The sequence below is a fragment of the Vanellus vanellus genome, assembly GCF_965231255.1.
Source record: "Vanellus vanellus genome assembly, chromosome: 4".
NCBI classification, from domain to species: domain Eukaryota; kingdom Metazoa; phylum Chordata; class Aves; order Charadriiformes; family Charadriidae; genus Vanellus; species Vanellus vanellus.
In genome coordinates this window covers 51,245,277-51,267,704 of record NC_138909.1, presented here as the reverse complement: position 1 = coordinate 51,267,704, position 22,428 = coordinate 51,245,277, and the positions used below count along the sequence as shown (strand labels likewise).

The following is a 22,428-nucleotide window of genomic DNA, read 5'->3' as shown; positions in this document are numbered from 1 at the left end:
GAGATTGCACAAATGAGGCTCTAATTGACAATCAATTGTGATTAGGAGCAATAGAACATCTTTATAACACTCCCTTTAAACCGCCAACAAACAAAAGCGCCGGGCAGGCCGGGGACCCCGTCGGGATGGGGCCCTGCTGTGCCTCCCCAGCATCCCTGCTGCCCCCCCAGCTCTTCCCCTCTCGCTTCCCTCTCCACCCCCCCCGGGGTGGGGGTGTCTGTCGGTGCCCACCGGGCCGGCGGTTCCTGCGAGCACGTCGGGGTGAACAGGAGGCGGCCTCTGTTTGGGGGGGTGCTCCCTGGGGATGTGGCTCTTTCTCCTCCACGCAGCCAGCGCAAATCCGGGAATTTGTGCTAATTTAGCCGCTCTGGATTCTGCACGCTTGGGGACTGTCCCTGCACAGAGATTTAATTACAATTAGATTATTTATTTTTTTTATGTACTGATCCAGGTAATAAAAAATATCCCTTACCGCCCCCCCCCAAAAAAAAACAACCACCAACAGTATTCTCTCCAAAAATGGTACAAGTGCAGGCGACTACCACAGCAAATCCGATAAAGCCAAGTCATTGACATCTACCTAAACTACCATCTGCTTTTCTTAAATAATATCCCAGAACTGCGGGCAGAAGTAATGGGAGGAAAAAAATTATCCGAAAGAGAAGATGAGATCAGAGGCACGGCCGGCGGAGGAGGGGAAGGGGAGCTGCTAACAAACAAATAAACAAACAAACAGATGGGTGTGTGTCGGTGTAAGTGTGTGTACATGCAGATTAAAACTTCGCTCTCGCTGCGTGTCGGCGGCAGCCCCGTCGGTAAGGTCAGGAAAAGCGGGAGAGGTAATTACCTACCCATGATCAGAGATTATACATACCATTTCAACCCAGGAGGTGATTTATAATTTAAAGATAAAGCATAATAAAGTCATAAAAGGGAAAGGACACTGTTGTGGTGTCTGATTAAAATCTAAAGGCTGGTGTATAATATATGAGCGGGGGCTGTTGTGGGCTCCCGCTCAGCGGGACTCCCCTGGGCCCAGCACGCTGATGGACTAATCATGTCCAAGCCCTACCAAAATTACAAGCTGATTGTTTTACCCATTATTTCTCCCAACTTTTAATTTCTGCTTTCTAAAGGATCATTGCCCGCGGTAATTGCAAAGGACCTGTCCTTGTATGTGTCACCAGCCTCAAAGACAAAAAAAAATCTAATTTTCCTTTTATGCTTTCTCTATTTTCCTACCCCCCCCCCCTTTTTTTTTCCCCTGGCAGCTAATTCAAACTGAGTAGCGACTGGAGCGTCCAAAACAAGAATGAAATTGATACGATCAAAGCTCACACGACTATACACGAAAGGGAAGGAAATTAAGTAGGGGAAGAAATTCAGGTTTTATAATTCGCAGATAACTTTTTTTCCTATCTCTTAATTTGCCATAATTAAAACCACTTTTACTAAGAGAGTATTTTTTTTCGAAATTGGAAGTTAGGTCTGGTTATTGCTTTACACCTGCATGGGAGGGAACGGACCTTTTCTCCCAGTTACTCAGAATTTATTGATCGTCGTGTTTTGTCTTGTGCCGTTTAAAGGCATTAATTTTCTTCCAGCACTTTGCTGGCACTTATATTTGATATTTAATTTTAATTAATTAGCTAAGGGGGAGAGAGAGAGAGGGGCTTGTGAGGGTGTGCGTTTCTGCAGACACAAACCCCCCTCCAACCACCAAACCTCCGTCCATAATTTTCTCCTTTTGTTCTAATTTAATAAAACCAGCAGGGAAGGGAAACAGGTGCTGGGGACTGACACCTCTGAGCCCATACACACACACACACACACACACACACAATCCCCCTTTGATCATCTAACTCCACTATTAGGGATGGAAGACCTTAAGTTCCCATTTTGTGTGTATAATATCTTCTTTATATTGATCCCGCAATTATTTAAAAGAAAGCGTCATCTCCTCCCACTTCGCCAAATAAGGCTATTTAGATGCTTTCCAGATGAGTGGAGGTGTGCTGAAACAGAGCTGACAGCCAAGTATATCACAGCCAGCACCATCCTTCATTCGCTCTCTCCCTCTCTGCCCCCCTCCCCCCGGCACGCACTTTCACCGTGTCTCTCCTCCAGTGATGAAGATTACAGACTATTATGGGCAAGGGATTAATTTGTAGCCAATTACAATCCAGTGCTAAATATGAATGCATAAATAAGACACAGCCTTGCCTCTGTGTGTATGTGTGCGGGGTGTGTGTGTGTGTGCAGCCTGGTGAGGATGATGAGAAGGAAGAAGGAGCAGCTGAGTGGAGGCTCTGAGCCGAGCATCACCTTGTGACTCCCTGCCTCCCCCGGAGGCTCCCGGCCGGCTGGACCCAGCGCAGCCCCGGGGAGCCGAAGGCAGCGGCTGTCCCCTGAGCCGGAGCGGGGGCCGGGGACCGGGGAGGAGTTTCCAGCTCAACTTCGCCGGAGGAAGGAGGGGGGGGGGGGGGGGGGGGAAGAGAGCAAAGCGGGGGGGGGGGGGGGGGAGAAGTTGCAACCGAGAGGGGCTTTGCAAAGAGTCATGAATGTGAACAGAGACAAGGTCGGTGACATCTCCATCCCGGCAGCGGCAGCCGCGGCGGTGACAGCCCCCGCAGCCGCGGCTGGCATCGGCGGGGAGTCCTGCGGCTTCCACGGGGAAGGCATGGAGAGCCATGGGGAGCAGCGGCTGTCGGCCGGCGGAGAGCTGCCGCTCTACTCCTGCCCTGGAAATAGGGACAGGCAAGGGGACAACCAGAGCAACACCCCCGGACAAGAGGGGGCAGTGGCCGCGCTGCCCATGGTGCACAGAACCACCTCCTTCTCCGTGCTCGACATCCTGGACCCTAACAAATTCAACAGCAAAAGGAGGCAGTGCGCCGTCTTGTACAAATCGGTGGGGACCGAGTTCACGCTGGGGGCGGAGGATAAGCCCGAGGACTCAGGAACGGAGCTGGCCGAGCAAAAGGCCCTCGCCGAAGACTTCGACACTTGCAAGAAGTCCGCAGACCTGATCAGTAAGTAGGTCTGGGGGGCTCGGAGCATCCCCCCCCTCGCCCCCCGGGATGGGAGGTGTGTGTGGGGAGGGGGAGGCTGCACCCCGCTCCCCGGGGAAGAAGGGGGTTCGCATGCTTTTAAAGATCATCCTTCCCCCTTGGGAGCCGGGGCGCCGGGGGCAGCCGGCCCCGGGGGTACTGCGAGGCTCCCTGCGCTGCTGCTGCTCGATGTAAAGAGGTGGAAAACTGTGTTAGGGCGGAGGGACGGGGCGGGCGCAGCGCCGCGGGACGGCCCGGGGCTTGCGGCGTGTCCCCGGGCTCGCCACCGGCCGGGCTCCGCTTCCGCCGCTCGCCCCGGGGAGCCCGGGCTTTGCGACTTGTGCATCCCCGGGAGCGGCAGGATCAGCCCCGGGGGTGCCGGGCCGGCTGGAGGATCCCGCCATCCTCTTCCTCCTCCCGGGAAGAGGCAGCCCTGGGTGTGAGCTCCGGCTCAGGCGAACTTGCTAGCGGCTCCTGGAGCTGAGGCTTCAGAGGGCCGGGAGCTCCGGTCCTGGGGATGCGAAACCCTCTCCCCGTGCCCTCACCTCGCCTGGGTCTCCCCGGGCACTTACGACTTTTATGTACCATCTCCCCGGCCTCCAGATCCGCTCTCCCCGTCCCTTCCCCCCACCCCCCTCGCCTCTTCCCCTCCCCGCAGCGCTCGTTGCTCTGGGCGACAGATTCAATTTTCTCTCTCCCCTTGGCTTTTTTAGGACAAATCAGACTAATTGTGACAAAATGCTGGTTATCTCTGGAAAAACAATTAAATTCCTTCGATTACATTTAAGGTAAAATGTGCTTAGCAGCGTAAAGAGGCTGGATAATGGGGGAAATCGCCCCAGAGTGGCATGTAGGACTGCCTGGATCGATATCCTATTATCGAATTGTGCATATCTCTTTCAAGCACCTTGCAAACTCTTCCCTAACATCTAAATTATAGGGTCAAAATTCGGATAATTACTCGATTAAAACCTATTACACTTATTAGGGCTCGCTATTGATCGGGAATTGCATTCGACCCAAGCTCGAGATTGCTTTTTCTTTCTGGGTCCAAATATCCCAACTTTCTCACCTCTAAAACATCGCGACTCCGCGGATGGCGGAGGGTTTCCGGGGAAAGGCGGTGGTTGTGAAAAATATCTATAGCTCTTCTGTGTCCTGAGAGGGGAGAGAAGGGGCGCCGAGTGGCGGGGGATAAAGTTCTCGGATAGGGAAAAAGAATTTCTCTGTGTCTGGGGCGGGAGAAGAGGATTCGGAGGTTTCTAATCCCGCCACAGCATGACTCTTTCAATTAAAATTAGGCAGCGAAAGAAGTGTAGAATCTGTTCCAGCCCGAGCCTTTTACAAAAGACGCGTTTTTAATCTCTAAAGCAAAAGCAGGAACGGGGCATTAATAGAATTCGAAAGAGATTTTTAAAAGCAGTGCGTAGCTGGGGTGTAATTATTCGTCTAAACTCATCTGACTTTTGTCATACCAAATAGATCTGTGCGATCAGAAAGACTGACGAGGTCAGCCTATCGCTAATCTCACGTTTTTATCTCCAGACGAGGAGAGAAATGCAGCTCTATCATTTCTCTAAAAAGAAATATATTTGGAGGCACGGCGCAGCGGTGCGCTTCGCCTGCTGACAAGTTTCCCGGACACTTCGCCCGTTGCGCCCTTCGGTCCTACCGCCTTAATATTACAGCGACGGTCCCAAATAGATCCGGCACTGTTCGAAAATCACGATTTTTTTTTTTTTCCTCTCTTTCCCTATCATAATTAATATTAGCTCAAGCAGTGGTTTAATTTAGGAGAAGTGTTCCGAAAAGTAGCTCTGGCCAGAAAAGTACCGACAGGCGGAAAATGCAAAGGTTTTCTGGCAAAAGGAGAAAACAGCGAAAAACAGCGCTTGTCTCACCCCACTCATAAAACTCATTTAATGTTAAAAATAACGGTTAAAACTCCGTATTAAATTCACGTGTAACACCTTCCAGAAACAAAACAGCAGGTCCGGCGTCGATCTCCCTCACAGATGCATTCGCGCTGCATTTTTCCGTTTAAAGACAATTTTAGTTGAGCTACGGCTGGGAAGAAAATAAACCTTAAAACACCAACTACGCGTTCCCTGGTCGGTCCGCGACAGCGCGATGTGCGCCGGCCCTGCGCTCCGTCCCCCGGTCCACCCCGCGGGCGTATTTACACTCACTTTTTAGAAATAGTTGTTGCCAAAATCACGCACTGCGATTTATCCCGAGTTCTACAGGTTGCAGGATGCTCGTCCTCCCCGCACTGTGCCGGGCTGGGGAAAAACTAACCGGGTTCGCATGCGGCGGTGATCACTCGAGTTTTCTGTTCGCTGATTGTGAACAAGGAGCTGGAAAGGATTTTAAATGAACCCCGAGTTATTAAGCGATATTTTCCGGGTGAAAAGGATTACAATAAACTTCTCTGCCCCTTTTTTTTTCCTAGTAAGCCTGCCACACCCCACGTCAGTCGAAATCACCTCGTTAAACAAAACACACTTTTTTTTTTTAAACACTCCTAATCTTATATACGGGCGTCCGGCGTTAGGATGTGGACCAAGTTTGAGGTGCAAGAACGTGTTCAGATTTTTGAGGATAAAAACAACTAACGTACGCAGGGGACAAGGGTAATAGATGAGCGGTTCACTTCTTTCTATTTGCTTATCTCGGTTAACAAAGTTAAAGGAGCCCTTGATTAGGGGCTTCCCGGAGCTGCCGCCCCCCCCCCCCCGTTACATGTGCGAGCGGAGGGAAGTTTCGAGTGCCTGAAAGGGCCGGCTAAAAAGGACGGTATTTCTGGGCCTCTGTCCCCCGCCCCCGACTTGCCGGCGGTGCCTCCCACAGCCCCCGTCCCTGCGGCGGGAGCCCGCGGAGAGGGTTTGCCCCCCCGGATCACCCGGAGGAGTCCGAGCCCCGACCGGGGTCAGGAGGAGCCGGTTCTCTGGAAAAGGCGGTGTGCTTGCAGGCTCCGTAATGACAGAACCGTCAGCAGAAGTCCGATAGCCTTAAATATCGGATAATTACCCTGTTCTCCGATGGAGACCCGTTAATTGGAGCGTAATATAAACCCAAATAAATTAAATGACCGTTAACTAGTTTGTACATTACACAAAATGAGTTTAATTAAGTTTGTATCTGCTCTGCTAATCAATACAAGTATTTACTCCACTTTAATACTTCCATCTCTGGAAGTGACAAGAGGTCAAACCAGGCGGAGAAAGGGTTAAAAAGCGCCCGAGCACAAGCCAGCAAACCTCCCGTCGGTGCGGAGATTTCCGTCGCTAAAAACGGTTAAGAGGGATGTGCCACCCACCTTTGCCGCCCGCTTCCGAAACGCGGCTGTGGCGCGGCGCCGGTGGGCAGCGCGGGGGCTTCTGCCCCGGCCCCCCGCCCCCGCCTTCCCGAAGGCCTTTCCCGCCCCCGAGTGTCGTGGGGGCCGGTGTGTGTCTGTGTGTACCCCCTGCCCTGGCTGCGTCCCGGCGGCGGCTCCTGCCGAGGGTGGGCAGCCGGGAAGGGGCAGCGCTGGCGAAGCCTCCCCCGGCCCGGGCAGCCCTTTCCCTTCCCTCAGGGCTGCAGCCCCCGGGGCGGCCTCGGAGGCGGCTCCGAGCCCCATCCCGGCGGCTTGTGAGCGGCTCCTCGCCTCGTTGCCGGCCGGCGGAGCGGCTGGCCCTGCGCTGCGGGGGGGCACGGACCGGCCGCATCCCCAAGGCGGGCGGAGGGCACCGGGGGCAGCCGGGCAGGGCCGGCCGCGCTCCCCGATCACCCCCTGTCCCGACAGCAGCGGGGGTGACAGGCGGGCGAGTCCGCTTTCTTCCCGCTGCCCTCACCCCGGGGAGGCCGCACCAGAGGGCACCGGGCGGGGGTTTGGGGCTGGGTCCGGCGGCGGCGGCGAGGCCTAACAGCGGCTGTCGGTTGTCCGCAGAGGACGGCGACCTCTACAAGGCGGAGGAGTGCGACCTGGACTACAGCAGCCGGCCGAGCCGCAGCCCGGACAGCGAGCTGCCGGACGACGAGGAGCTGTGCAGCGAGGAGAGCAGCAGCGGCGGCGGCGGCGGCAGCGGCAGCAGCAACGGCGGCGGCAGCACCACCAGCTCGGCGGCGCCCGGCGAGGCCGACCCGGGCCACCTCCACGCCGAGGCGGGCGAGGCGGGCGGCGTCCCACCCCCGCCGCCGCCGCCGCCGCCCCCGCCGCCGCCCCCGCAGCCGCCGGTGGGTCCCGGAGCGGGCCAGCAGGGCCAGCAGGCCAAGCCCAAGAGGAAGCGGACAGGCTCGGACTCCAAGTCGGGGAAGCCCCGGCGGGCGCGGACAGCTTTCACCTACGAGCAGCTGGTGGCGCTGGAGAACAAGTTCAAGTCCACCCGGTACCTGTCGGTGTGCGAGCGCCTCAACCTGGCGCTCTCCCTCAGCCTCACCGAGACGCAGGTGAAGATCTGGTTCCAGAACCGCCGCACCAAGTGGAAGAAGCAGAACCCGGGGGCCGACACCAGCGCGCCCACCGGCGGCGGCGGCGGCGGCGGCGGCGGGGCGGGCGGCGGGCTGGGCGGCGGGGCGCTGGCGGGGGGGCTCAGCCCCCTCAGCCACTCGCCGCCCATGGGCAACCCGCTCTCCATGCACGGGCCCGGCAGCTACGCCGGGCACCCCGCCGGCGGGCTGGTCTGCGCCGCGCAGCTGCCCTTCCTGCCCAGCCCCGCCGTCCTCTCGCCCTTCGTCCTGGGCTCGCAGACTTACGGCGCTCCGGCTTTCTACACCCCGCACCTATAAGCCCCTTCCTCCCTCTCCTCCTCCTCCTCCTCCCTCTCCTCTTCACCCCCGATCCCTTCCCGCTGCACCCCGGGGCCGCCCGGCTGGGCGATGGGGGGACCGGTCGCCGCGCGGCTTTTCTCCCCCCCCCCCCCCCCCCCCCCAACCCCCCCAAAGGTGAAACCGACACCGGGAGGGACCGGGGCTCCGGGGGCTCCCGCCGCCTCCCCCCACCCCCGGCTCCAGCCCCCGCAATCGTTTCTACGACCCTTTTTATACGCGATGTGTCCGGACTGCGCTTCTGAGGGGAGGAGGAAAACCTGCCTCCCCCGTGTACATACAAGTAGATGTAAAGCATCGTTACCTGTATTTTTATTTTCACGGTCCCTCGTTGTTGTGTGGGTTTGACTATTTTTTGTTTGTTTGTTTTTAAATTATTATTATTATAATTATTATTTTTGGCTTTGTTTTTATTCTGGTCTGGCCACTCGTAAAAGACTTTAAAAAAAAAAAAATTATGTACCCATCTGACTCTCAGGGTAAAACAGAGAACTATCGGTCCCGGTCCTCGACATTGCTGAGGCAACGACGCGCCGCTTCCTCCCGTGACCTCACGGTGACGACGGTGATTTTTTACATACGTCGCTCTTCAGCGAAACCCGAACCTGGAGGAGCCGCTGCGGACACGCGGGGAAGGGGCGGCGGGGGCGGCCGCTGGGGCGCGGCGTGGTTTTTTTTACGTTAATCATTTCTGTATATTTCTGGTTGTTACAAAAAAAAAAAGTTTTAACTTTATAATTAATGTATAAGGTATGGGAATAATGAGCAAGAGATGATATAGAAAGCACTTTGTTTGCTAAACACTTTAAATCAATCAATAAACTTTAAGGAAACGGCGGCTTTCCTGGTTTTCGGGTGAGTTTCTGTGAGATAAGTTTCCCCTGAAAAACGTCGGGCTCATGAGGCGCTTGGAGGAATGCCTCTTGTCATCCTTTTTTCGTTTCGTTTACTCTGAGAACGTGTTCCTCATACGCAAAGAAACTTTATTCTTCTTGTACGAGAGAGTTAGTTTCCTTCTTAGTTCCCTTCTTTGCATTTTCTTAATTGGCTTTGCCGATTACCATTGTGCAATATTAAGAACAACAAAAAAAAATTATTTGTTTGTTTTTCTTAGTCCGAGGTCTCCCCTCTGTTTCCGCAGACTCGGAGGCTGATATTTTGGGTTTATGTAAATTTAATAAATCGGCTTTTTCACTCAGACCCCGCCACTTTAAAAAATAAAGTAATCTTTCCATCGCCTTTCCTCTGAGTTTTTTTTATACTAGTTTTTAAACTAGTATCAAAGTCGGTCTTTAGTAGTCCTTACTTTATTATAGTTTTTTCTTAATTTCAAAGAAAAAATCTATAGCCGCTGTGACCACCCCGAGCTGGTTACAGCTATGACACCAGTTTCTAGCCCGAAGCCAAAGGGACGCTTTTATTTCGCTTCCACGCTCCCTGTGTGATCCCAAAGTTCATGCGGGGAAGAGCTCCCTCTTTCCACTAGTTTTTGGTGTGATGTTTTTTTTTTTTTTTGGTTTGGGTGGTTTTTGGTGTTTGTTGGTTTGGTTTTTTTTTTCTTTTTCCAGGACCAGAAAATTGACGACTGCCTTCCCGGGGCAATTTTAAGAAACTGGCGTTTTCCGGAGCGATTTTGGGGAGCAAAGAGAGGGGGTGAGCCCTGCGCATCTCCCCCCGCCCCTTCCCCGCTGCAGCACCCGCCCCCCCCCCCGGGCATGGCTGCCCGGCGGACGGGCTGCCCGGGCTCCGCTCCCCCCTCGCCTCCTTCCTCCTGGTGCCCTCTCCCCCCGGAGGTCCCCAACCAAGGTGGGATGTGGCAGCCGCAGGTTGGGGGAGAGGGACCGCGCACGGCCGGGCGCTCCGCAGCCGCCTCTCCCCCCCCCCCCCGCACACCCGCCGTAGGAATGAATAAACGGTTTCAGCCCTCCCCTGGAAATTAAATCTGCCGCGGTCGGTGATGTTACAGGCGAGGGGCGAGCGAGCAGCCCCCCCCCTCCCCCCCCCGCAGGGAGGGTGGTTTCCGTTGCCCGTGCGGGCGCTGGAGCCCGGCAGGGAGCCGCGGGGAGGGTGCGGGCACCCGGCCCCCCCTCGGGGTGTTCGTCCCCCCTCCCCCTCCGAAGCGTGCAAAGCGCCCAAAGTCTCGGAGCAGACTCATTTGCATTCGTGAAAATAAGAACTTTTACAATAAAAGAAGTTCTGAGGTGAATTTTCAAGGAATACATTGCAAGTAGTGCTTCGAGTGCAGTTCTCCTCAGCTTTTACTGGTAGGAGAAAACCAGCTAAACTGGGAAACGAATACTCAGTAGACTCTTCCACACTGTAAAACTAACCCGTTACTGACCAGGTCTGAGCTAGGGGTACTAGAGGTTGAACTGTCAGCTCAGGTGGGACGTGACCCAGCTTACTTAAGAGGTATGTCAAACCCTGTCTACACACCGGGAACTCCAAACCATTCCCCCAGGTGGAAAATATTTCAGCTCCAACAGGGAGCTGCTCAGAGCTTCAGGGCAGATGATTTTCCTACTGTAGGTCAGTTAGCATCCTGCCAGTGAAACCCGTTCATGTGAGTATTATTACTCACAGCTGCTGGATGAAGGAGGCAGTTAGCCTGAGATTCCTAGTCATTAAACTCGATTTAACAAGGCTTCTCGCATTTTATAGCAGTGCTGAAAACAGAGCCACAGGTATCTTTCTCAGCATAGTTTAGGAAGCTATTGACAATCCTTGCTGGAATGTCTCATCCAGAGGTCTGATCTGGTAGAAATCAAGAGCCTCACTTAGCACTAGCGCATGTCTTCCCCGGCGTGCAGACCTCGCAGCAGTACACAGCACGCTGTGTACTCGAGTCCCACAACGCAGCACGTTGCCTATATGCAGAGGCCATGTAGAGCAGCAGCAGGAGCAGCACCAAAGAGCTCACTCTCCAATGATGCTCCCTGGACCACAGCTCTGCAGCTGGTTCGTGGCACTGGATCAGGCTGCGTGGTTACACACTTGCCAGTGAGAAGCTCGATGAAATCAGCGCAGGGCAGCTGTTGAGAAACATCCCGGTCTGAACGTTCGGCAGCCAATGTGCTAAATGCCCTCACCTGTCTGAACGTCCTAACTCCATCATCTGTGTCCTGCCTGTTAATACTCTGGCTCTCTAAAAGAAGGAAACAAGTTAGAGGCTTAAGGCAGCAATCTGAGGTTATCATACCAGGGGGATCCCACTAGATAGTCATAAAATCCCCCATACTAACCCCCCAGCAAGGCCCAAAAGCTGATTCCCACACATCCTACCTGATGTACCTCCTGCACCGCACGCAACGGTCTGTCTTCCTGCGCGGAGCTTTTTGGAGAGACGCAGCTTTGTTTTCAGTGAGCCGTCAATGAGAAATAGAGACCCTGGTACAGCATAAGTGGAATCTACCGACTGAAGGAAAAATGATTATTTCCCAGTGACACAAGCAGGAGGTGGTTGCCCTGGTCCATTCTGTGAGTTATTTTTTTTTTGTTTAATTAATTTATTATTCATTCATAAAGTCTAGTGTTAGGGGATTCAAAATGCGGAACACATTCGAGAGGACGTTTAGCAAAGCATTTGCCAGAGGACAAATTCTCATCTCAGATACACTGAGCAGCACATTCCGAGCCTGATTCAGTATTTTCAAGTGACATCTTTGGCATACACTGAAAAAGATCTGGGGCATCAGCATATTTTTGAAGTAATTCCCATGGAGTCAATGTTAAATCCAAGGGTGCAAGCCTGTATTAGTGAGAACTGATTCAGATATTAGTTCCATCTTACCATAGCTCGCTATATGACTGAATGAAGTAAAAAGAGAAGGAAACTGCAATTTTACTTCAAATATTTCAACTTATACTGAAAAAGTTTCAGTTGTTCACATTCACTAAATAAATAGCAGTAAAATGTCTTATAATCAAAATAACAGAAAAAAGGATATAAATACAGACAGATAATTCCAAACGTTTGGGAGATAACTGAAAATATTTTGTGTAATTGCTTAGACACGACAGTCAATGATGTTATACCAAGTCACTGGAAACCAGTGTTCTGTATCATTCCCCCCACAAAAATTCTTGCTCTTATTCCCAGCTAAGCAGGGAATGTGGTTTTGGTGAGTTACTTTTTTAGATGGGTTCTTAGGTGTTTTTTTTTTTTGTTTTGTTTTTTTTTCCACATGTATTGTAGATCATCTCTTTCAGACTGAACTCACAATCATATTACGTGTTTCTATTCTTATACTACATAAGCAAAATGTTACAAATAAAGTTTTGTCGGTATGAACTTAAATCCGTTCCCTGAAAACGCACTGTGATGTTTGCTTGTAGTCTGCTATATTGGCAAATATCCATTAACTCCTGTATTATATGTATAAAATTGTTCTGCTCAAACACGGACGTATTTAATACTCAAAGGAACATTATTTTACAACGTCTGAGCAGTTCTGATCTTCAGGTTCTGCCTCAAAGACTAAACAAGCAAATATGGTTGTCATAGAGCCTTTCTTAAAAGCAAGTAAAACAAAGATTTTTTTTATGATATTGGAAGATCTGCCAGACTCTGGGAGGTAAACCAAAGCACAGATCAGGGCGGACGCTGATAATGAAGGGAACAGGCAAGTAAACAAATAGGATCCTAATCAGTGTGTCTCACAAAGTGGGTTTACATAAATGGTTTACATAAATCACATCCTTTTCTCTCTGGTGCTTTTTTTTTTTTTTTCTCCCTTCTGCCCATACAGTTCTGTCCCACACACCCGTGTTACACGGACATCTCGGGTAGACAGAATGACAGTTGTCACAGCAAAAATCACCCTGACAGTAAGAGCTCTTTCTGCTTTCCTGATGCTGTCTGGCAGAGATGCGAATTCATCAGACAGAATAAGCTTCGAAGCAGCTCAGGAGGTTATCATAGCACGGGAAATCTAGAGCTGCTAAATCTGCAGTGCCCACTGAGGAGAAATCCCGTGGTGCTGGAAAACCTATGGATGCACCCTGTATCAGTCCAGAAACAACAAGGACACAGAGGGCAGCTCATGATCAGCATCCAAAAGCCTGGGCACGCAGGGTCAGGCAATATCTGTATATCATTTACTAATTTAATCTCATTATATGACAAATCCTCAGCTAGCTAAAACCGTCACTCCACCAAAAGTGCTAGACTCTGTTTTAAAATGCATCTCATATTTTCTTCTCTGTAATGTCACAAACCAGAAACATTTTTACGGAGACAATAAAGGAGGGATGACACTACAGCAAAACACTGCAGGTCACAGAAATATTTATGTGAGGTGATGACTGACACAGTAAAGACTCACCCCCTTTGGTAAACTGCTGCTTTTTCAAGAGAAGGAAAACAAATCTACTAACATCAGTACAAATATCTCAACTATCACTTCTCCCCCCCCCACCTCCCCCCAGCCACACACATACATTACAAGAACTTGCCCTGCACATAAAGGGACCCTTTCCCACCTTCCCCCCCTTAACGCAGGCAAGGTGACAAGCTTTATTTCCTCTGCCTGGGTCTCCAGCGGCTGCACGAGGGGGAAGAGACGCACAGGAAGAGACCGTGCGGATGAGCTGCTGGTGGGGCTTTTTCAACTCCTTGCGTTGGCCGAGAGTTTGTAGTGCCAAGCCGCGCTCTCTCTGACCCGTTAAAGATTTTGAGGTTTGCAATTAAGAACGCTCTTTGGGACTTAAAGCACCAGCACTACACCTTGTAGTGCTGATTTTGAGTGAAATCCTGTCTTTGCTTTGAGCACGCTCTGCGGCATACCTGACCACGCTCCCTTTGGCTGCTTCTGCTTCAGCCCAGGGGAACATAAACACTCACGCACACGTGGAAGCAACATCTAATTTCAGCCCTAGTAAAAACGCGTGGCAGCCTCTCCTCCTGGTGCTGTTAGCCTTCAACTGCCAAAACTGCTATTACAAAAATTCAAAGATATCCAAAAGCAATTTCCAAACAAGCAGAATCATATATTATATTTCCATATACCTTTTATAGCGCGTGAGGATAAAAGTGGCTCTGTAATGGCATTATAAATATAGCAAATTAATGGTGGATGCAATGCCAACACCTTGTCATTATGCAAATTGGAATGTCGGCAGAAATGGTTATTCAAACAATCCCTTTCAAAGTAACCAGACGCCTAATGCTGCTCATTACATCTAAACTAATTAGCACCACATTTAAACAATTTTAATAAGCTTTTCCTTAACCCCTTGACAGAGGGGATTCCTGATGCTCATGCAAAAAAACGTATGCGCACTTGGCACAGGAGAGCTGGAGCTTTGCTCAGGGCACTGACAGGCGGAAAAACCAGGAGAAGTGTACCCTGAAAAAGCCAAATGATGATATTTAATATACAGACATTGAGGGGACTGAGAAACAGATTGAACTGGAGTAAAGTCTCGTCCAGTTTGCCCAGGCTCTGGTGCAGCCTATCAGGAGTGCGACCACCACTGTGCCCTCCTCCCAGCGCAGCAGAGACTGGTCCCAGACTGCTCTCCTGGACTGGCACTACCTGTAGGCTCTGTGCTATCCAGACCTCGCTGATAGCAAAGGCTCATAATTTCTTCCTCCACTCAATCAGCTTCGAAGGAGAGGAAGAGGAGGGAAAGCATCAACTATGAAACACGAGTAATTAAAAGCGCTCTCACCTTCTTTTCCTGCAGGGGCAGCGTCAGGCTCCCGCAGCTGGAAAGGCAGTAACTTTGTCCCACAGGTCATGATTTGTCCAGCTGCCAAGCAGACCCATCTCTCATCCGCACATATTTTCCAGGGGGATGTGCTAAGTTTTGGAATCTCTAGCATCTCTCCCACCTGAAGGGGTCACTGGTGCTGGTGGATGGGGAGAGTCCAGACTGGGCTTGATCCAGGCTGCTGCTCTGTGGTGTTAGCCTCTCTCAGGGCTTCCTACCCTTTCTTAGTTCCTTCCATTTCCATAGAGGATTTTGCAATAGAAAGGACCATCACCACATCCATGTAAGAGGGATGCTCCCAAGGCTCTGAATATTCCAACAGGCTCTAGTTTCTCTCACTAGCCTTTCACCATCTTTCTCTGTAATCCTCCTTTGTACCCTCATCCCACCCCCTGCCAGCTGTTCAAGGTCTGCACTGATAACGCACAGCTGCATCACCTTGGGTCACGCTGCCATGAAACCAGCTAAGCTGCCACAGACCTAACTGGGGTCTCCACCCTGAACCCTCCAGCTGGCTGCAGAGGAACTGCATTTAGGTGGAGTCCCTTGCCTGAGCTGTGGTGTAGGTGCTGTGCTGGGCTTTGTACCTTACTGACCCTCACCCTGGTCTCGCCTCCAGACCTGCCTTTTATCTCAGTGGACTTCCAGGTAACTGCTGAGTGGTGGCTGGCTCTGTTACAATTGCCAGCCTTGGTGGTCTTGTTTGGGTGTTGTGGGATGGTGCCCCTTGTCAGGAAGGCCACTGTCCCTTCCTGCCTTTGCTCTGCTCCTGACTCACCTCTCCCTGACACCTAGAGTCTCTACTCTGTTTTTTCTCACCTTGCTATGGACTTGACTTTGCTCTGCACTCCCAGTGCTGTGGAGTTTTCCTTGGGCGCTGCTTGGGGTAGAACTCTCTTTTGTGTTTCCAGATGCAAATTCAAGTGTTACTTTCACCCAGGAGCACGGTGTTGATAATTGTTTTGGTTTTACTTACGTGTAGCTGTCCCAGTGCGTCCCAAAACAGACATACAGAGAAACTGCTCTCCCATAGTTATCAGAGCAACACCCTTCTCTCGGGGTCTGGTGTCCAAGAAGTCCAAAGGGCTGATCTTCTAGTTGGTGACAGTTGCTATGAGGAAGCTTCACTTTCCTGAATCCACGAAACTCAGCAGTGTTTTTAATGGTAGGTGTCTAGTGAATGAGGATCTGGATCCAGCCCTTCTTTGCCTCAATCTGGGGGCCGTATTCTGGAAGGCTCTTTTTTACCTTCTGTCTAGTCTCTTACATAAAGCATTTTTAGTTCCACCCAGGTTCAGTTTCAGCTCCTACAGGAGAACAGGTGGTGGGAACTACCTCCTTCCAGCCCCCTTGCATTTAAGTCACCTGGGGCTTGGGCTGTCTCCTGAGATAGGACAAGTGACTGTCACACCTCTTGGGCTGAGAAGGGACCCCGAACTCTACGTTGCATGAACATGTGCTCCAGCATCATGGCTATTATGTGCACTACGATTGCCGCTGTCTATTGAAAAACAGTGATTTTGTTTAAGGTATGCATTTGGTGGGTGTTAGGCAGGTGTGAAAATACATGCCAGATCAAACCTTCTGAAGTGCTCGTACAATTCTTTCCCTGGGTCTCATTAGGCTTAAGCAAGAACTCTGGTCTAGATGGGAAGGCCAGTGCAGCTCACGGCATGTACAGACCCTCAGGGGCCCAGGAAACTTGAACATCTCTTGGGCTGCAGTTTTGGACTTGGGCATCTAGACATTTTTTTGGGACAGTTTGCAGAGCGTCCCTTTCTTGGCCTATTTGCTATGGTCAGACTATCCTGTAAAGGCATGAAGTTTCTCTATATGGCAGTGTCATTTCAAAAGGCATAGTTTTAAATAAGCAATTTTCATCACTTACAGTACTGCTGTAACATCCAGATGTCCTTACCTTTTTCTGCTGCATAACCTACAGAGGCATTTACATGACCTCCATGATTAAAACCATTAATGTGTTTAATAGCACCGGACGGGCCACAAAGTTGTCAACAGCCAGGTATTTCCCTGGGTGTTAGAGAGAGACCACCAGATGGCTATCGCTGTCAAACTCTTCTGATACATGCTGAATTGTTTTTTTGCTGGCTGAGCTCCTGAGCTTCAATACTGCTTCTGGCTAGTAGCTCCTTATAATTAGGAACATCCTTATCATTCATTTCCACAGCCAAGTTAAGTTGAACAAGTTTATTTTTTGTTTTCCACAAAAGAAAGATGTTGTTTTCAATAACGTCCACTTTGAACTCACTGATGCTGTTCCCAACTTGCAAGCTGTTTTACATGGCATGATGCATTGCCCATGCAGAACCACTTGCAAATCTTTGTTTTGCTTTGAAAAAACCCAACCTAAAAAAATCTTTTAAAGATACTTAGAAATTATGTTTAAGGGTTACAGTTTTCAAGTAGAAGTCTTCAGCCAGACCTGGATTGCTAAAGCCAAGCCTCAAGTAAGTTGAGAGAAAACAGAATCACAAGCTATCATGCAAATGATGAGTGTGGACCCATCATCCTGCCGCAGTAACTTCAGAAAGGATGTGCTGAAGGATTGATTTTATTCAAAAGCTCTGCTCGCAAACTCCATACCGAGCTCGTTTATGTCATGAAGTGCTTTGTACTAGAGGGCCAAACCCTTCGTTCCAACCTTAAACCACAATAAATTCATAACACTGTAGTCTTTTCCTTCCAGACTTTTACTTCCCAGATGCAACCTTATGCTCAGGTAAGAATAATCATGGAGAACTCTTTGCTTTCAGTTCCTGTCTTACAGGAAACAGCACTAGTTATAAAAGGATGAGCTAGATGCATCAGCACAGCTGACTTACCGTGTCCTTTTAGAGATGCAGAATATTCAACTTGTATTACAACTATTCACCTTAAAAACACTCTAAGGGCCAAATCATCCCAGGTGTTTAGGTACCTGGAAATCATATGCAGTATCCCCAGTAAGAAATGCGTTATAGTACAATTGCAAAGTCATTTGAGTGAGTTGTAAAGACAAAAACACACAGCAGAGTTTATGTGAATGATACTTGTATTTTTTTATTTTTTTTTCCCCAGAAGTCCTGAGGACAGGAATAGAAAAGTTCCAGTAGAAATGTCACACAGACAGTTTAGCAACCAAGATGTCTGAAGAGCTGGTGAGCTCAAAGCACACAAATTTGTAAGTTGCTGTAAGTAAAGTGACACACACAGATGCGTGATGTATCTAAAAAGTAGCTTAATTTATTTTGAACTTAAAAGGATTTCTATTTAATGAAGTCATGATGGATCTTTGGAGATAGATGCCTTTTAAAAAAACCTTCCTCCAGCAGAGCTACAGATATAAACCCAGGAAAAGGAGAAAGCTCCCCCCAATCCTCTGAATTATGTCTGGCCAGGTCTAATGAGAATGCTTAAGTGGCAAAATTCAAGACCCATTGTATGTATATATGCTGAGTTGCCCTTCTAGAGAAATAATTTGATTAAATGAGGCAATTTCCTCAAACACTGGATGAGGGGAAGATGCATGCTGGTAAGAGGCCAGGCCAGCATAAAGGCAGTGCTAGAGAGGATGTGTTTAACACATTCTCCTATGAAGAGTAAGCAGTCTTTCTTGCTTCAAGGCGAAAAGAGGAAGAAAAAAATTCACATCCAACTAGGTATATTCCCCACCTGACAAGAAAAGTTCTTGCAACAAAACCAGAGGGAAGGGGAGGTGGGAAGTAGAAGATCTTAAAAAAGGTCATCACTAACCTGTCCCAACACCCATGTCCAAGCTAGCCAGTTACAAGTCACTTGCTGGGAAACCTTAATTCTGCAAACCCTCTTTCTGCATAAAAAGAGGCACTCTAGAAAAACACCTTTTTGAGTGCACGTGTGTTTTCAATAAAGAAAGGGGGAGAGCATACAGATCACGCAGTAGGATCAGGTTTAACTAGTGGATCAGACACTCGGGTCCAGATAGGAAGTTTCAGCAGATAATTCTAGAACTGATGTGACTGAGTAGCATCATAATGCATAACTTGCTAAGCACACTTTTTTTTCTCACAGCCTTCTACCATTTCCCTTTCCAGTCTCAGTCTTCGGGCTTTTTGGTTTGTGTGGGTGTTTTTTTTTTTTTTTTTTTTTATTATTATTATACTAAAGGCCCAAAATGGGGACCCTATGGGTTGAAGTACACCTACTGCTTGCTGGAAACTTCCTAGTCCACAGCAAAGAAGGGTTAAGAGCCAATGCACCTCCTTTTTATGGGAAGGAGAGAAACAATGCCTTATAAATTAATATCTTCCGTCTGTGCAAGCTCAAGAACCTCTGGAATAGTGGCACCATGACCACTGTGGCTCTTTTGAATGTTAATCTCCAAGACCAAACAGTTTCACTTAGAGTGTTCTGTGATCCCAGCATCCAGTGATCTATATTACACTCAAATGTGCAAGGTTTTGCTGTTGTTGGTTTTGGTTGTTTTCTTTTGCTTGTGTCTTTATCTTTGCTAAGACATAAAATCAGTTTGGCAGTTGATTCAACAGACCTGGTGATGAACTTTGTTCTTGTCTAGCTTTTCACTTGAAGCCTTCACTGCAAAGGTAGCTAGAGTGATGGTGTAAGTGGTTTTGCTTTCTAGTGCAGTAGATACCTTTAGAAACTCTTGCTTTCAGTTGGCTATTTATTATTTTATTTCTGGTAGTTGAGAAGTATATCTTCCAAATACCTTTGCTGAAGAGGAAAAAGTCTTCCAAACTGTAGAGCTCTGCAAGATAAACTATCAAGACTCTGAATTAATTGCTTTCTAAGCAGTACTCGTGCAAGTCAAAAGGTATTTGGCAGAGCCGTAAATTACCTTTTGTCTGAGGTGGTCAGAAGTCACACTGAGGAGTTTACATTTTTTCCTCTTTTTTTTTTTTTCCTTTTTTTTTTTTAATTCTTAAAGAGTCTCTTGATGCATGAAGAAACACCTCCAACAGGTGAGTGACTAAGCCAAGGCTGTAGAGAATCCATTCTAATTCGTATTCTGTATTTTATTGAAGACTTACGCAGTTCACTGATTTTTTTTCAAACACTCTACCCTCCTCAATATTCTGGATTTCCTTCACTCATAAAGCTGTATGAAACCCTGCAAGAGCACAAATGGTCAATGTTTGGTTCACCCTGCTTAAGTAATAAATTTATTTGGTTTTTTTTTTTTTCTTTAGTACATACACAAGAGGTCTTTAGAGGTACTGCAGGAGTCAGTGTGCTGCTTGCTGTGGGATGCTTTCTAGAATGGCAGGCTGAGTAACTACTTTGTGCATTGCCATCTCTCCATCTCTGGTAGATATCTAATTGCTTCTACAGCATCTTTTTTCTGAAGGGATGAAAGTGGAGGCAAATTACAACACACATACTGGCAAACGAGGTATAAGTTACATGAGTCCCTTAGGAAGGAAAGAAAACCAAACCCTGAACACACTACTCAGTATGTATAAGTCATAAAACATGGTCTATTTCATGTACATTTCAAATAATTATCAACTTGTTACATGTATTTCATTCTATATCACCACATCTTTGTCAAAATTTGTGTTGTTATCAAATAAGAAGTTGAAAAAACCTTATAAAATTACCCCAGTCAAAATGTATCCAGCACAGTATTTTAGTGCAAATATGAAGGTCTGTGATAAAGGTTTTGTGTAGTTGCACTCCTGTTAATCATTTTTGCCCTTCATTTTATTACATTTTAATTCAGTGCATAGTTAAACTGGTTGGCAAACTTCTCATGCTTTCTTTGGTCCACTCGGTTCATTGCTTTCACCACCCGTTTCATAGCACCTCTGAAAGACAAAAAAATAAACAAAAAACAGTTATGTTAACTCCACACAATCTCAGAGAATGTTTATGAATGTTGGGGGGGGAATGAACTATGATTAATCACTACCAGGCTTCTGAACGCTGCACTGAGGCTGAACAAACTTGTCTTGTTAACTAAATTAGCTGCAGCAATACCAATAGTTTAATTCAGCGATGATTTTATTAACAGGAGTAAACAAACTAAAGTCTTTCAGCGTAATGGCTGTGCTTTTCACCCTCCTAGCGTTATTTCTGATAGTCACACATACCAAGTTTGATTTTCAAAAGCACCTAACTGTTCTTGGTGAAAAAATAACTAAAAGTAGGTAAGGGGATATAAAAACTTCACATTCAGAAACCCTTACAAAATCCAACCTGCAGAATCTAGAATGTTTTTGTAAGGGAAGGGCTTGCTGTTCAATTCATGTAACTATAACTTATTTAGCAACTTTCCTTTCACAGGTTCCTAAAAACCAATTTCATCAGCTTTGGGCAGAATAAAACTCTCTTTTACTCACATCAGCAGTATGTCAGTTCCTGAGCAGCAATTATTTAATCCACAAGCACAAAACACCAGAGACTGTCATTGTCCCCCAGAGGGACAAATTACTGCTCCAGAACAGCTAAGTGCTTGGAGTTTAGCATAGTCAGGACAGTATGTCCAATATCTCCCTCTTCTGCAAAGTGGATTGGGATCTCTGCTACCTCATGATGGGCAAGCATTCAAGCCCTCTGCAGTGCCGGCTGTGCTTGAGGAAGGCTCTGGAGTGTTCTTCAGATTCAAAAAGGAAATAAAGGAATGAACTTTGGAGCTCTTAAGCTTTCTGGTGCTCCTAAATCTGATGAGGGTTTGTCTCCATGTTGCTGCTCTTTATTTGCTGCCACTGTTTCCTCCAAGTAAAGGTGGTTCCTAGAGATTTCTCTTCTTTTGGGAGTGACTGCTACGCTTTTCAATTGGGTGAGTGAAGACACCTGCATTTTTTTCCCTCCAAAAATTTTTGAGTGAACATTAGGCAGCTGAGATTTTGAGGGTGAGGAAAATGATGCCTACACAGCACGAATAGGAGCAGGAGATTCTCATAAAAGGCATAGAGCAAGCCGTCTTATGCATCCTTTAAGTGGGAAGGCAGAGAAAGGTGTTCTTGATTGCAGAGGGGTAAGAAAGGCGGTAGCAGAAATCAAGAGAATGCTCTGGTGCATATATCTGCCCCCACAGAAACTTATGGTAGGTGCTGTGCACAGCTGAGTTATTGGTTACTTGGGGTGCCTCTAGTCCAAAATCTCTGAGATAAGCTGACAAATGCAGGTGTGTTAAGATGTCTCCTAACAATTCTCTGTAAAGCCCTGGATGCTCTGCCAACACGGGAGGTATACCAGGTAAGGGATGGGTTTGAGGGAATATGTCCCATTTAAGAATGTGGCACTGCTTGAGGTCTCCTTTCATTTCTACATCAGAAATGCAGTCAGCAAGTTCTATCACACAAAGTAGACGGTTTCAAGTCTAGTGCTATCTGTTAGATCCTGCATTGTCACAATCTGCCTTTCTTTATCACTTCTGAGGATGCTGCAGGCTGTGCAGTGAAACGAGAACATGGCATCCACCTGGTAGTGGGCACCAGCCTTTTGCAGGATCAGGCCCTACACACTATTCCAGCTCTGCTCCTGTGGTTATCTCCGAGAAGCAAGTTGACTTCTGTTATAGCTAACTGCTCTCTGTAATGGCTTCATTTCAAAAGCCCTTTTGAAACATCTGAAAACAGAGAATACTTCTTAATAACACTTCTAAACAGTAGGATTAAAGATCTTCTCAGCAGCAACTGTAATGAAAGCCAACATTCTGAAAAAAAAACACCGTGGAAAAGGTATATTTTCAAAAAAATTCTGCCAATAAAGTTACCAGAGTAAGGAAAATGTGGTCATGGTTTTGCACTTCAAATATTGCCTAATTGGTAGGAGAAAAGTGAGCCTTTAGCAGCGCAGAGTGGCCTTGACACTTTCATGTCATGTAGGTTTTACATTAGCACCACTGGATTGT

General features: G+C 48.3%; 2 protein-coding genes across 3 annotated transcripts in view; one reads left to right on the top strand and one right to left on the bottom strand.

Annotated features, from left to right (window-relative positions):
• Positions 1-2,557: 2,557 nt before the first annotated feature.
• On the top strand, positions 2,558-7,817 carry NKX1-1 (NK1 homeobox 1; the record flags this gene model as incomplete). Its single annotated transcript, XM_082482088.1, has 2 exons — positions 2,558-3,032; positions 6,979-7,817. 2 exons carry the CDS (start codon positions 2,558-2,560, stop codon positions 7,815-7,817), a joined length of 1,314 nt encoding a protein of 437 aa, XP_082338214.1.
• A 9,971-nt stretch (positions 7,818-17,788) lies between these two features.
• UVSSA (UV stimulated scaffold protein A) overlaps positions 17,789-22,428 on the bottom strand; it is a 61,000-nt gene continuing 56,360 nt past the window's right edge. The window contains exons 13-14 of one of the 2 annotated variants that reach the window (XM_082482905.1): positions 20,281-20,377; positions 17,789-19,911 (exon numbers count right to left, since the gene is read on the bottom strand). In XM_082482905.1, the coding sequence (XP_082339031.1) occupies positions 20,284-20,377 (94 nt within the window). In that variant the 3' untranslated portion in view covers positions 17,789-19,911; positions 20,281-20,283. Of the gene's footprint in view, positions 20,378-22,428 lie in introns of both variants that reach the window. The other variant, XM_082482904.1, reaches the window with a different exon arrangement.